The following is a 14,507-nucleotide window of genomic DNA, read 5'->3' on the forward strand; positions in this document are numbered from 1 at the left end:
TCTTCTCAAGGATACAATTTTCTTTTCTTTTTTTTTTTTTTTGAGACGGAGTCTCGCTTTTTCACCTAGGCTGGAGTGCAGTGGCTCAATCTCGGCTCACTGCAAGCTCCGCCTCCCGGGTTCATACCATTCTCCTGCCTCAGCCTCTCCGAGTAGCTGGGACTACAGGCGCCCGCCACCACACCTGGCTAATTTTTTTGTATTTTTAGTAGAGACGGGGTTTCACCGTGGTCTCGATCTCCTGACCTCGTGATCCGCCTGCCTCGGCCTCCCAAAGTGCTGGGATTACAAGCGTGAGCCACCACACCCAGCCAAGGATACAATTTTCTGCTTGTTCCTTCAATTCACTATTCGTACGGAAAATAGAGATAATGTAGATCTTAAAATTGCAACGGAGGCCGGGCGCAGTGGCTCACGCTTGTAATCCCAGCACTTTGGGAGGCCGAGGCAGGTGGATCACGAGGTCAGGAGATCGAGACCACGGTGAAACCCCGTCTCTACTAAAAATACAAAAAATTAGCCGGGCGTGGTGGCGGGCGCCTGTAGTCCCAGCTACTCGGAGAGGCTGAGGCAGGAGAATGGCATGAGCCCGGGAGGCGGAGCTTGCAGTGAGCCGAGATTGCACCACTGCACTCCAGCCTGGGCGACAAAGCGAGACTCCGTCTCAAAAAAAAAAAAAAAATTGCAACGGAAAGGGAAGCTGTCATTTTTAAACCTTGTATCATCAAAGCCTGACTTTGAAATTTCAGATTGAATATTAAGCTGTCTAGAGCAGTGATTCCTCATCCTGGCTACACTCTAGAATAAAATGTGAGCTTTTAAAAAATATTTATGCCCTCCATCTCAATTGAATCAGAATCTCTCCACAGATTATTTTAATGTGCAGCCAGTTTGGAAATCACTGGTCTAGAGTTAGAGAAATAACCCCAGCCGGGCAAGGTGGCTCACGCCTGTAATCCCAGCACTTTAGGAGGCCGAGGCAGGTGGATCACTTGAGGTCAGGAGTTCTAGACTACCCTGGCCAACATGGTGAAACCCCATCTCTACTAAGAATACAAAAATTAGCCAGGCATGGTGGTGCATGCCTGTCATCCCAGCTACTCAGGAGGCTGAGGCAGGACAATCATTTGAATCTAGGAGGCGGAGGGTGCAGTGAGCTGAGATCATGCCACTGCACTGCAGCCTGGGTGACAGAGCAAGACTCTGTCAAAAAGAAAGAAAGAAGAAAGAAAGAAAGAAAGAGAAAGAAAGAAAGAAAGAAAGAAAGAAGAAAGAAAGAAAGAAAAAAGAAAAAAAAGAAATAACCCTGAGAGTTGCTACTCTTCCCCCCTCCCTACCACCCACCCGCTATACCCAGGAAAACACAATAATTAACATTTAAAAGTGAGATAATGTCACACAAAAGTCAGAATATACTAGGAAAGCCTATGCTTTGGGGCCAAACGTTTCTTTAGGGCGGTGGTTCTCAGTCCTGGATGACTGTGAGAATCACCTGGGGCCTTGTGGGAGGCAGACCCCCCGCATCAGCATCACCTGGAAGCTTGGTTGGAATGCAGACTCCCAGGCCCCACCCCACACCTGCCGAATCAGAAACTCTGGGGATGGAGGCCAGAAACCTGTGTTTTAACAGGCCCTCCGGAGGATTCTGAGGCCCAGTAAAGTTTGAGAATGACTGACCTACATTTGAAAAGATAATAATAACTCTGTCTGAATTCCATCCCAGGTAAATTAACTCTGAGCAGGTGCCTAAAGCAGCAAGGTTCATTTGTCTTTTACAGTCTCCAGGTGATTCAAATGTGCAACCAGCACAGTGACTACTGCTAAAACCATAGCAGATTTACTCAGAACTAGTTTTCCAAGTCGGTGATGCACTGGCAAATGTTTAATGACTGACAGGGGTGAGAAAGCCCTGATTTTTAGCATTTGCACCAATTTCAAGCTACTAAGAGAAAGTCATCGAATGGGTAGTTGAGATGTGCACTATCTGTTCTTCAAAGCCAGTGAACTGGTTCCAGCACACACTGCCAGAAATTGTCGTTGCCAAAACTGCTTTCAAAAGTACTTGATACAGTATCTCAAGTTTGTTGTTTGTCTAGCATTTTATCTTAAGAATTCAAAATCCTTAATAATTTCTTTTGTATTCCTTATGATGCAGAGTCTCTGTGTCCCAAAAGCAACACATATTTCCAAAGAACATAAAACCAGCCAGGCGCATGCCTGTAATTCCAGCACTTTTGGAGGCCAAGGCGGGCAAATTGCTTGAGCTCAGGAGTTTGAGACCAGCCTGGGCAACATGACGAGATCCCTAACTCTACAAAAAATACAAAAAATACAAAAAGTTGCTGGGCGTGGAGGCACACACCTGTGGTCCCAGCTACTTGGGAGGCTAAGGCAGGAGGATCACTTGAACTCGGGAGGTCGGGGCTACAGTGAGCCGTGATTGTGCCACTGTACTCCAGCCTAGGTGACAGAGTAAGGCTCTGCCTAAAATAATTAAATAAATAAAAATAGAATAAAGAACATATAATTAGTGGTCCTGAAGCACTGTGATCTCACCTATGGGTCTTCCCGTGGTTACTCATTCAACAGTAAATTCTCCTAAACATCAAAGTTTGGCAGCCTTAATGACTTTATGCATATATGATTTTAAGACATTTTCGTTGCACTTTCTTTGTTAAAAAATAACTCTTTTGTGAAGAAAAATTCAATAGACCATTGAATTCAATGAACCATTGAGGCAAATCATGTGATGCCTCTGTGACTCAGGTTCTATAAATGGAGAAACTGCTTCCAGTTTGATCTTTCTCCTTTTAGGAACAATAAAAGTTTAAGGCAAGGTTTATAATCAGGATGAGCATATAATCATCATTCAAATTAGGACATTTCTGAGAGTGAAAGTGAGTTCTATTAATAATGATGTCAGGGCTGGGCACGGTGGCTCGAGCCTGTAATCCCACCAGTTTGGGAGGCCAAGACGCGCAGATCATTTGAGGTCAGGAGTTCAAGACCAGCCTGGCCAAAATGGTGAAACCCTGTCTCTACTAAAAATACAAAAATTAGCCGGGAATGGTGGCAGACACCTGTGGTCCCAGCTACTTGGGAGGCTGAAGCACAAGAATCGCTTGAACCCAGGAGGCAGAGGTTGCAGTGAGCCAAGATCGCACCACTGCACTCCAGCCTGGGCAACAGAGTGAGACTCTGTCTCAAAAAAAAACAAAAACAAAAACAAAAATAATGATGCCAGGAAAAGATGTTAAACCAGGACCTTCCTGAATGTATTGGGACATATGGTCACCTTATCTATAAAGGTTTGTTATCGCGAGAGAATGAGAAACCCCTCTGAGACACATCCGGCTTCTTTGTTAAGGTCGGCTCTAAAACAAGGCAGAGTGGAGAATACAGCATGTTCTTATGGAGAATTCGGCCCTTTTCAGTAACTCACACTGGCGTGTAGCTCAGTGCCTTCTGTTCTGAAGCTGGGATACTTTCCACTGGTCATCAGAACTTTGAGCACTGCCTACAAGAGAAACATTGTCTCTATTTCTCTTTTCCAATTTATAAACTCTTTGTTGCACAACTCCAAGGTCACAATACAAAGAATACAGTATGAATGACGCCTTTGGAAAGAAGGAAAGACAAACTCACCAATTATTGATCAGCTGATTTCTTGCCACTCTGGTTGTGTGTTCTTTATCAGCATCAAGTTATTTTATTTATTTATTTATTGAGATGAGTCTCACTCTGTCACTGAGGCTGGAGTGAGGTGGCATGATCAAGACTCACTGCAATCTCCACCTCCAGGCTCAAGCCTGGGATCTCAAGTGATCTTCCTGGGATCCTCCTGGGATCGCTGAAGCAATCCTCCCACCTGGGCCTCCTGGTAGCTGGGGCTACAGGCGTGCACCACCATGCCTGGCTAATATATATATATATAATTTTTTTTTTTTTTTTTTGTAGAGATGGGGTTTCACCATGTTGCCCAGGCTGGTCTCAAACTCCTGGACTCAAGTGATCCACCTGTCTCCGCCTCCCAAAGTGCTGGAATTACAGGCATGAGCCACCATGCCCCGCCTATCATCAAGTTATAAACTGTCTGTACATTGTTTGAAAGGTGAGGCCAATAATAACACATTTCCTTCTCTCTCTCCACCCTTGTTTTGTGTACAGTGATTCCACTCAGTTACAACAGCTTCATAACCAAGTCTTACTGGAACAACACCAGTTGCAAAACCCATCTCCTTCATCTCCTAAGGAGTTTCCTTTCAACATGAGTGTTTTGAACTCCACTGCTCCCCCAGCGGTGACAACATCCAGTAAGCAGGTGAAGGCTCCTTCATCACAGACGTTCAGCTTGGCCCGGCCGAAGCATTTCTTCCCCTCCACGAACACCACTGCAGCAACCGTGGCCCCTTCCAGCTCTCCGGTGTTCACTTTGAGCAGCACTCCTCAAACTATTCAGAGGACAGTGAGCAAAGAAAGCCTCTTAGTGTCTCACCCCTCTGTGCAAACCAAATCTCCAGGAGGGCTTTCCATCCAAAATGAGCCACTCCCACCAGGCCCAACAGAGCCAACACCGCCACCATTCACATTTTCCATCCCCAGCGGAAACCAGTTTCAGCCCCGTTGTGTGTCCCCGACTCCTGTCTCTCCTACCAGCCGGATTCAGAACCCAGTGGCTTTCCTCAGCTCTGTTCTGCCTTCTCTCCCTGCCATCCCACCCACAAATGCCATGGGGCTACCTAGAAGTGCACCATCCATGTAAGTGTCATTGAGGTTTCTTGATGTAAGATGCTAGTTAAGAGGTGACGTGTGCATTGAATAGCTTGATCTGGAACAGGGCTCTCATTTTGTGGATTCCTAGATAACCTTATTGTCTTAGACTCAGAATGGATGTGGAACACTTCAGGACAAAGGGGATGATTACTTTGAATGATTATTAATAATTAAAATATCAGGCTAGGTGTGGTAACTCATGCCTGTAATCCCAGCACTTTGGGAGGCTGAGGAAGGTGGATCACTTGAGATCTGGTGTTTGACAGCAGCCTGGGCAACATGGTGAAACCCCCGTCTCTAGGAGAAACACAAAAAATTAGCTGGGCGTGTTGGTGTATGCCTGTAATCCCAGCTACTCAGGAGGCTGAGGCAGGAGAATCATTGAACCCAAGAGGCAGAGGTTGCAGTGAGCCGAGATCACACCACTGCACTCCAGCCTGGGTGACAGAGTGAGACTCTGTCTCAAAAAATTTTTTTTAAATTAAAGTACCAAGAAGACCTTTACACAGCTACTCGGAGAGGCTGAGGCAGGAGAATGGCGTGAACCCGGGAGGCGGAGCTTGCAGTGAGCCGAGATTGCGCCACTGCACTCCAGCCTGGGCGACAGAGCGAGACTCCGTCTCAAAAAAAAAAAAAAAAAAAAAAGAAGACCTTTACAAATACCGATTCTCTGCACAGGGCTTAATTCCGTAAGTGCCTAATGACCGCTGGTTTCTGGTTGTCATTTCAACCACTCTGCTTTCTAGGCCTTTTTACCCTGGCCAGTGCTTTTCATGGGTGTGTTGGGTGTGGATTTATCTTACAGGCCATCCCAGGGATTAGTGAAGAAAAATACAAAGTCTCCTCAACCGGTGAATGATGATAACATTCGTGAAACTAAGAACGCGGTGATTCGAGACTTGGGGAAAAAAATAACTTTCAGTGATGTCAGACCAAACCAGCAGGTAAGATTGTTGGATTTAGAAGGTTTATTGAAATTTTATTATAAGGAATATAATTTTGTTTGATTCAGTCCTCGGATACTCAGGTAACCTCAGTGAGGCTGATGCTGCAGCTCAGATGGTAGAGCACAGACTAACCAAAGGTCATGTGAGAAACCTGCCTGTGTGGATCTGCGGTTCTTAATTCTCCCAGTAGTTAACTCAGTTTACTTGTTTACATGTATTTACCTAGAATAGGATATATTAAAGAAGAGAGTAGATAATCTATTGTGCATCCCAGCAATCCTCACCTCAGTTTACAATCTAAACTTTTTTGAATCAGGTCTCGCTCTGTCACCCAGGCTGGGGTGCAGTGGTACGATCATGGCTCACTGCAACCTTGACCTCCTGGGCTCAAGTGCTCCTCTTGCCTTAGCCTCCCAAGTAGCTGAGACTACAGGCCCGGCTAATTTTTTAATTTTTTGTAGAGACAGGGGTCTTGCCATGTTGCCCAGCCTTGTCTCAAACTCCTGGGCTCAAGCAATCCTCCTGCCTCCGCCTTCCAAAGTGCTGGGATTACAGGCGTAAGACACCACACCCAGCCTATGACCTAGACTTTAAGGAACTCTGGGGTTCTAAACTGTCTAATCTTCAATCTAATGTGCTTAAAAGTTTGATCACCAGTACCTCTCCAACCTTCTATTAGGTTGAATCATGTGAAATAGCCATTAGGCAACATCCTGTGGTTCAACCTGTACAACTCTTTGCTTTCTAGTAAATGCTGACACCAAAGGAAAAAGAAGAAAGCCACCTGTGAGCATCATTCAAACAAAAGAAAGATAGACTGAACATTTTCTTATTTGAGGCATTTATTTTTGCTTTTAAGAATCAAATGATTATTTTTAATGCAGGTTTACATTTTAATAACTAACTCTTGGTTTATTTCCCAAGATGGGAACTGATAAAAATACAACAAAATTTCAGTCAATACAGTATGCCAAATATTGTGGAATTTGTGGACTCCTAGAAACAAAGCTCACGATTTCCCAGACCATATGCTGTTTTCCTTAGTGTTTCTATCTCTTGCTTCCAGTGGAGCCATGGATATACAGTAATTTGCAATTGTGTTATATATTGAGCAACTTATACTGAGTGGATTCTTTTGAAAATGTGCTGCTTAAAACCTTTAAAAAATTCACTTAAAATTATTAAGGAGAATATTTAAACTTGCCATAACTGAGTATACTTTTCATAGATTATTTCACCAAATTTCATCTATTTCTGGGAAGCAAATATCAATGCCACTATTCTTCTCTTCCATCTTCTAGACAGAGAAACTAAGGCACAGGCTCAGTAGTGGAACTAGAACTAGAGCTATGGTTTCCAGGATACTCTCACATTTTCCCTGAAACGCTGCAGCGTTTTTAGTTTTATGAGAACAGTTACCTTCAAGCCCTATAAATGTTGCTCTGTCTAATGCAGATTTGTTTTCTATAATACCGTCACCACACTTGTGGTTGTTAATCCTTCTAAGTGTCATTGTAATCATAGCTGTATTCAGCCTATGTCTTTTACAACTCGGAGAGAGAGCAATTAGAGCCTTGTAAAAACAATGCTAGCTCAGCACATATGCTGTTTGATTTTACTTTTATAGTTACTCTGTAGGTAGATCCAGGATACCTCATTGCCCAACTCAGAGGAAAGAAGGGTTTTTCTCTTAGTTACCTGACATGTGTGTACATGTAAACGTGAAATTCCACAAGTTGAGTGCCATAAACCCAGTAGAAATCTTTCTTAAACCTCCATCATGAATTAACTTCTGGACTAATCGCAGGAAGTAGGAAAGTCTCTAAAAGCATCTCAACACTCTCATCTGAATATTTGTGACATGTGTCATTCTCCTGAGAATTATTATTCTGAGAATTATTACAGTTGGTTAATTACAGAATTGATCTTAGACTACATTCCATGCCATGGATAATGAAATCCAAGCTGCATAAATGAAATTCGGGAAACTGGGAGCTGTCTGAGATGGAATGCTTGCATTTGGATGGCAGATGTTGACTCTGAGGAAGTTTTGGGAAATAAAATGATGATTGTATTATAATATTGTTTTATCCATTGCTGCCTTGGGAAATGATAGTAAAATCATCATGAAGAACTGTCTAAAATATACAGTGACCCACGCTGGTGAAGTTAAGAAGAAAGTCAGCTTAGGAAAGTGTAAAAACACTAGACAAGCAGAGAAAAATTATGAAGAGACACCTGTGTATTGACAGTCATCTAAGCCTGCAGTCCGGGGTCACAGGAATGAAAATAATCTGTGTTCTCATTCCCATATTAGCCTACACACGTGGGAAGGGGGTGCAAATGATTCCTCCGGAAGAGTATGCATTTGTTTTGCTTTGAAAACTTTTAGGTCCAGAAAGCTGGGTTCTCTTGCCCTATTTTAGTTCTAAGTAAATAAAGAATACACTGTCCTAGAATATTTGCATGATCTAGCATTAACACATTGTGCTGAGCATGAAAATAAATCGGAAGTTCTTGAACAATGAATATTACTGACTATAAACAACTTTCTCCCAGGAACTCAAATTTATAAATTATGTTTTAAAATGTGTTTTCTTTGATGTATCTACCACTTTGTGTTTCTCTGTTGTGATAGTTCAGTCTTTGCCTTTTAACTCATCTTATGTATTTACAATTAGCAAGTAACATTTGTAGATTCTTAGAACCTTTTGAAATGAGAAGGTGCCATCCTGTCAGAGGCTCATATTTATTAAAATTTTTAGCTTTCTAAACTTACAACAAAGTGTCTTTGAGTTGGGGATAAGCCAAGAGAAAGGTTTCCTTATTTCTAGATTTTAGGCTGCATCATTTTCTATTTTGAAGAGTACCATTCATCACCAGTGGATCTTGACTGGACATCAATAAAACCTAAATGGTTTAGGTTAAAATGGTGAATCTAAAAAGTCAAAGGAATCCAGGATCACGGCCGGGCATGGTGGCTCAGGCCTGTAATCCTAGCACTTTGGGAGGCCAAGACAGGCGGATCACTTGAGGTCAGGAATTCAAGACCAGCCTGGCCAACAGTGAAACCCCGTCTCTACTAAACATACAAAAATTAGATGGGTTTGGCAGTGGGTGCCTGTAGTCCCAACTACTCGGGAGGCTGAGGCAGGAGAAACACTTGAACCCAGGAGGCGGAGGTTGCAGTGAGCCGAGATCGTGCCACTGAGCTCCAGTCTGGGTGACAGAAAGAGACTCTGCCTCAAAAAAAAAAAAAAAAAAAAGGAATCCAGGATCGCAAAGCATAATGGAGCTTTCATGACAAATGATTTTAATTGACAAATGATTTTAATTCATACATGACTTACCATGAAGTTCTGCACCCAGTAAATATTTGTTGACTAGCTATGTTGACTGAGTGTTAATTTCTAATCTCCATTTCCCACCCCTCTACCCCCAGATAACGTCTTATTCCAACTTTCCTCCTTGACCTCATTTCTCTGGAAACTTTCCCATCTCGTTATTTGGTCCTCTCACACCCCTGCTTTTTATTATTATTATTAATGTTTCTTTTAAACTATCTGCAGTTTCCAGATACTGCCCTATGTAACAGAGGAAAAAAAAATAAGTACCTAATTTTTGTTCTGCCTTTTGTTCCTCTAATCTCCTTCTTCTCTGAGCTGTTCTGTCAGTTCTTCTATTTAAGTCTTTCTTCTTTCATCTCTTACCATGAATTCTTTATGACAATCCTCTTTTGTGAGCCGTGAATAGTCATGCCATTCATGCCCTTTCTAACAAGAATTTCACATTGGCCTTACATTCTACTTTGTAAGGCCACTGCCTTTATGCTGCCCACTTTGGGCATTGTAGGACCTTGGCTGCTGGGATAGTGAAGTGTCTCTGTATCCTCTGCCATGGACCCACACAGAATGCACCAGTCAGGAGCTCCCTGGGGGCTCAGATTGGGAGGTGTCTTGTTCATTGCTGCATCCCTGTTGTGCATGGTGCAGAGTAGGTGCTCAGTGAACATTGCTGAATCAACCCACAACTATGGGATTTACATTAGTTTCAGATAAGGTAATAAAACTGTTAACCAAGTAGAAAAGTTTGGATTTGTTGCAAAACTATGGAAAATAGTTCACTTGACTATATAGATTCTGATTATACCTCATTATGGATACTACCCACTATGGTAACAATCCAACTTAATCAGCTGATTTTAAAAGATGAAAACTTTTTTATTTTTTTGAGACAGGGTATCACTCTGTCACCCAGGCTGGAGTGCAGTGGCATGATCTCCACTCATTGCAGCCTTGACTTCCCGGGCTCAAGTGATCCTCCCACCTCAGCCCCACCCCCAGTGGCTGGGTCTACAGGTGCAAGCCACCACACCCTGCTTATTTGTAGGTTTTTTTTTTATATAGAGATGAGGTTTTACCAAGATGAAAACTTTTAAAGACACACAGAAATTAAACAAAACTCTTGTGTTAACCAAACATTTAAGTATAAAGTAAATCTGTGCATCTTTTAATAATTCTTTATTCTTCAGTACAAATTTGGATTAAAAGTATTTTTAGTCAAGCTCCTTGAAGGTAGAGTCTGTGTTTTGCAGAATGTTTTATCTCCACTGTCTATCACAGTGTTTAGCACATAATAAATACTTACTAAGAATTTAGCGGCAGAGACAGGGTAGGCTATGATAACTAGTTATTTCTACTGAAGGCAACAAGTGATTGTTAGATAAATGGCAAAATAAATTATCTTCTAGGTATGTTAACCTCCAAGTTTCTGTCACCCAGGCTGGAGTGCAGAGTGCAGTGGTGCATTCTCTGCTCAATGCAACCTTCAGCTCCCGGGCTCAAGCAATTCTCCCCCCTGAGACCTCCAAGTAGATGGGACTACAGGCATGTGCCACTGCTTCTGGCTAATTTTTGTGTTATTTGTAGAGACAGGGTTTCACCATTTTGCCTAGGCTAGTCTTGAACTCCTGAGCTCAAGCGATCCACCCGCCTTGGCCTCCCAAAGTGCTGGGATTACAGGTGTGGGCCACTGTGCCCGGCCTACCTCCAAGTTTATCTAAGAATCCTTTCTTCTGTCTCTAAACTCTGTCTGTCTCTGGAAAGAAAAGAAGGAGAACACTTTCTCTAACACGCAACGCTTTCTTTTAGTGCACATCATACCCAGAATCTGTTGCAAACACTTTAAGCAGCTTTTCTAGCTGGCTTGATCCTGTTTGATTATTTCCCCTTGAAGTCCAGGCTCAGGACCTAGAGTAGAGAAAGCCCGCGGTGAGCTCAGGCAGTGACTGTTGGATCATGGCCCATACCTCAGCAGTGCCATATCTAACTGGGATGCGTCATTACATCATGGTTCGCAACAGAAAAACTGTCTCCACCAATTGGAAGGAACTCCAATTGGAAGAAACTTTTTGCCGATGTGTCCCAGAAATCAAATGTTTCAAGTTGTCCATTTATCAGCCTGAAGAGGATTATCTTTTTTAAAAAAATGGTTATATTTTTAAGTGGCATATTCTTCTGAAGTAAATATTTTTAGCTTTTCATTTCCTTTCATAGAGCAACTCTAATTCTATGCAATTCATGAGCCTAGAGAGGATAGGTCATTTCTCATTGATTTAATTTCTATAACAACCAGATTTACACAGAAAAAATACTCTTTCCTTTGAGTGTAGACGTCATTATGAGCAGCTAACACAAAAACCCCTGTTTTTACTCACAAAGGAGATGAGGCAAGGGAAAATGGAGAACACGGCATAAACCCAGTACTGGACATTTAAAATGGACATTTATGGACAGTGGATTGATAGTGAAACATTTGTGCAGAACAATGCAGAAAATACCTTTACATTTAATTTTAATTTTTTTTTTTTTTGAGATGGAGTCTTGCTCTGTTGCCCAGGCTGAATTGCAGTGGCATGATCTCAGCTCACTACAGTCTCCACCTCCTGGGTTCAAGATTCTCCTGCCTCAGCCTCCTGAGTAGCTGGGACTACAGGTGCTCGCCACCATGCCTGGCTAACTTTTGTATTTGTAGTAGAGACGGGGTTTCACCATGTTGGCCAGGCTGGTCTCGAACTCTTGATCTCAAGTGATCCACCTACCTCTGCCTCCCAAAGTGCTGGGATTACAGGCGTGAGCCACCATGCCCAGCCTAACTTCTGCTCCTGATTCCTTCCTTTCCTGATCCTGAAAGGACCTAAGCTGATCCCACATTGACTTTGTTTTGTCTGTGGCCTACGGATGCATGATGGGAACCACAGCACACCCTCTGCCCTGACACACTGTAGTCCTGCAGGCTGCTCAAGGCAGCCTTCCACTTGCCCATCAGCAAACAGCCAGCTTGCTCCTCACTCTTTAGATTTCTCAGGCAGTGGGCAGATGGCAAACCCCTTGTCCTCCTAACTGTAGGAGGCATAGCAAGCTCTCCAAGCTCTCCAATGGACCCTCTCCAAGAGGGTCCATTTAATCTCCCTCGCTAAACTTGAGGTGAAACAAGTACCCCAGGGTTAGGGGTGGAGGTAGGCATCTCACAGACATTAATGGCTCTCTCCAAAGTCCTCTTGCTGGGTCTTCTCCCTCCTGACTCTTATGTCTGTGATGGAGGTAAAAGGTTGAAATCATCTAAGCTGTCCTTAAGCACCTGCTTTGAAATTTCTGAATAATAATGTGTCTCAAAAGTCACTTGTTTTCTGATATCTAGCCCATCTTGGTGCCTCAGTAGAAACTTCTGATTACAATCTAGTTACAAGTGTATCCTCACTACCTGGTTACTAATTTTATATATATATATATATGGCATTTTTTTTTTTTTTTTTTTGAGGTGGAGTTTTACTTTGTCGCCCAGGCTGGAGTGCAGTGGCGTGATCTCGGCTCACTGCAACCTGTGCCTCCTGGGTTCAAGTGATTCTCATGCCTCAGCCTCCTGAGTATCTGGGACTACAGGCACTCGCCACCACGCCTGGCTACTTTTTTGTATTTTTAGTAGAGACGAGGTTTCACCCCGTTGGCCTGGCTGGTCCCAAACTCCTGACCTCAGGTGATCCACCTGCCTCAGCCACCCAAAGCGTTGGGATTACAGGCATAAGCCACCACACCCAGTCTCTAAGAGTGTATTTTAAACAACTCATTGAGTTCTCTGTTTTCATCACCTCTCAACTTAGAGTACTGGTTAAAATAATAAATATATAGCCAAGTGTGTATTTACTATACACATTTATAGTCAAACAAAATGCACATATTTTCATCATATTGCTTCTGTAGTTCCTTTGGCTAAATCAATTCAAGCATTTAAATTCTGTAAAATCAGGCCCCAACTTAAAATCATGTTCCTAAAATTAGTTGTTTGGAATACATAGAGACAATGTGGTATTTATATTCTCAGGCAGGTGCTTAAAGGCTATATATAACCCATTGTATTTCTGAAGTATAAGTATAATCATAACTTATCACCATATATAATAATATTTCTCTGGGGCCAGGCACAGTGACTCACGCCTGTAATCCCAGAACTTTGGGAGGCAGAGGCGGGTGAATTGCTTGAGCTTAGGAGTTCAAGACCAGCCTGGACAACATGGCGAAACCCCATCTACAAAAAATACAAAAATTAGCTAGGTGTGGGGATGCTGTGTGCCTGTTGTCCCAGCTATTCGGGAGGCTGAGATGGGAAGATGGCTTGCGCCCAGGAGGCAAAGTTTGCAAGGAGCCAAGATCACACCCCTGCACTCCAGCCTGGGCAATAGAGCCAGACCTCGTCTCAAAAAAAAAAATTATTTGGAAAAAAAATAGTTCCTAATGTAGAATTTCAGGAATTTATCTTTCCCTGTAATAACTCTAACAGTGTAGTTAGCCAAGAACTTACCAGTTCTCCCCAGTCAGGCAATAGAAGCTGCAGAAAACCTTCTTTAGCTTGTAGCAAGAACTCTGTTAGAATAGGGGCTAGCGGTGGTATGGATGGATTGGAAATCTGAGGACATAATAAAAGAAGAAGCCACAGAAGGTTGAGACCTCTTGCCTATTGAAAACCCCCAGAGGCCAGGTACAGTGGCTTAGGCCTGTAATCCCAACACTCTGGGAAGCCAAAGTGGGAGGATTGCTTGAGCCCAGTTCAAGACCAGCCCGGGCAACATAGGGAGACCTCATCTCTAGAAAAAAAAATTAAAAATTAGCTGGGCATGATGGTGCATACCTGTGGTCTCTGCTACTTGGGAGGCCGAGATGGGAAGACTGCTTGAACCCAGGGAGTTGAGGCTACAGTGAGCTGTGATCACGTCATTGCACTCCAGCCTGGGTGACAGAGTGAGAACCCTGTCTCAAGAAGAAAAAAAAGAAAATCCCTCAGAATACTTCTCCATTTTGGGCTGGCTCCTTGGTTACTCTCTTTATTTTATTCTATAGACCTCAGGGACTGGTATTCTTGTTTCTCTTCATCCATCAAGTTTTTCTTTTGTTACTGGTAATTTGGATTCAGATACGTAATATCCTGATACGAAGCGAGCAAAGCCTTTGTAAAGGTTTTCAGGAATAACTGGAAACAGACTATGTGAGAGTAAAAAGAGTCTGATATCCACCTTGATATGCCCTTTTCTTCACATAGTCCCGTAGGAACAAGGGCCATTCGTAGAGAACTGGTAAAAGGATCGGATGCATGAATGACCCAAATAAGATTTACCACAGTCAACCCGAGGAGTCCAGAGTAAACCCAGATCCTATGTTGACTGTTGGAGGCATTTTTTTTTTTTTTAGACAGAGTTTTACTCTTGTCCCCTGGGCTGGAGTGCAATGGCACGAT

At 43.0% G+C, this 14,507-nt stretch overlaps 1 protein-coding gene across 6 annotated transcripts in view; it reads left to right on the forward strand.

Moving 5' to 3' along the window:
- Nucleotides 1–14,507, forward strand: part of MYPN (myopalladin) — a 139,790-nt gene that overhangs the window by 97,781 nt on the left and 27,502 nt on the right. For all 6 annotated transcript variants that reach the window (XR_009212791.1, XM_058436286.1, XM_058436287.1 and 3 more), the window contains 2 exons: nt 4,168–4,758; nt 5,579–5,717. Coding sequence is in view for 5 of the 6 variants with exons in the window: in XM_058436286.1 (XP_058292269.1) it covers nt 4,168–4,758; nt 5,579–5,717 (730 nt within the window). In the remaining variant the exon portion in view is untranslated. The remainder of the gene's footprint in view (nt 1–4,167; nt 4,759–5,578; nt 5,718–14,507) is intronic.

The sequence above is a fragment of the Hylobates moloch genome, unplaced genomic scaffold, assembly GCF_009828535.3.
Source record: "Hylobates moloch isolate HMO894 unplaced genomic scaffold, HMol_V3 SCAFFOLD_3, whole genome shotgun sequence".
NCBI lineage: Eukaryota > Metazoa > Chordata > Mammalia > Primates > Hylobatidae > Hylobates > Hylobates moloch.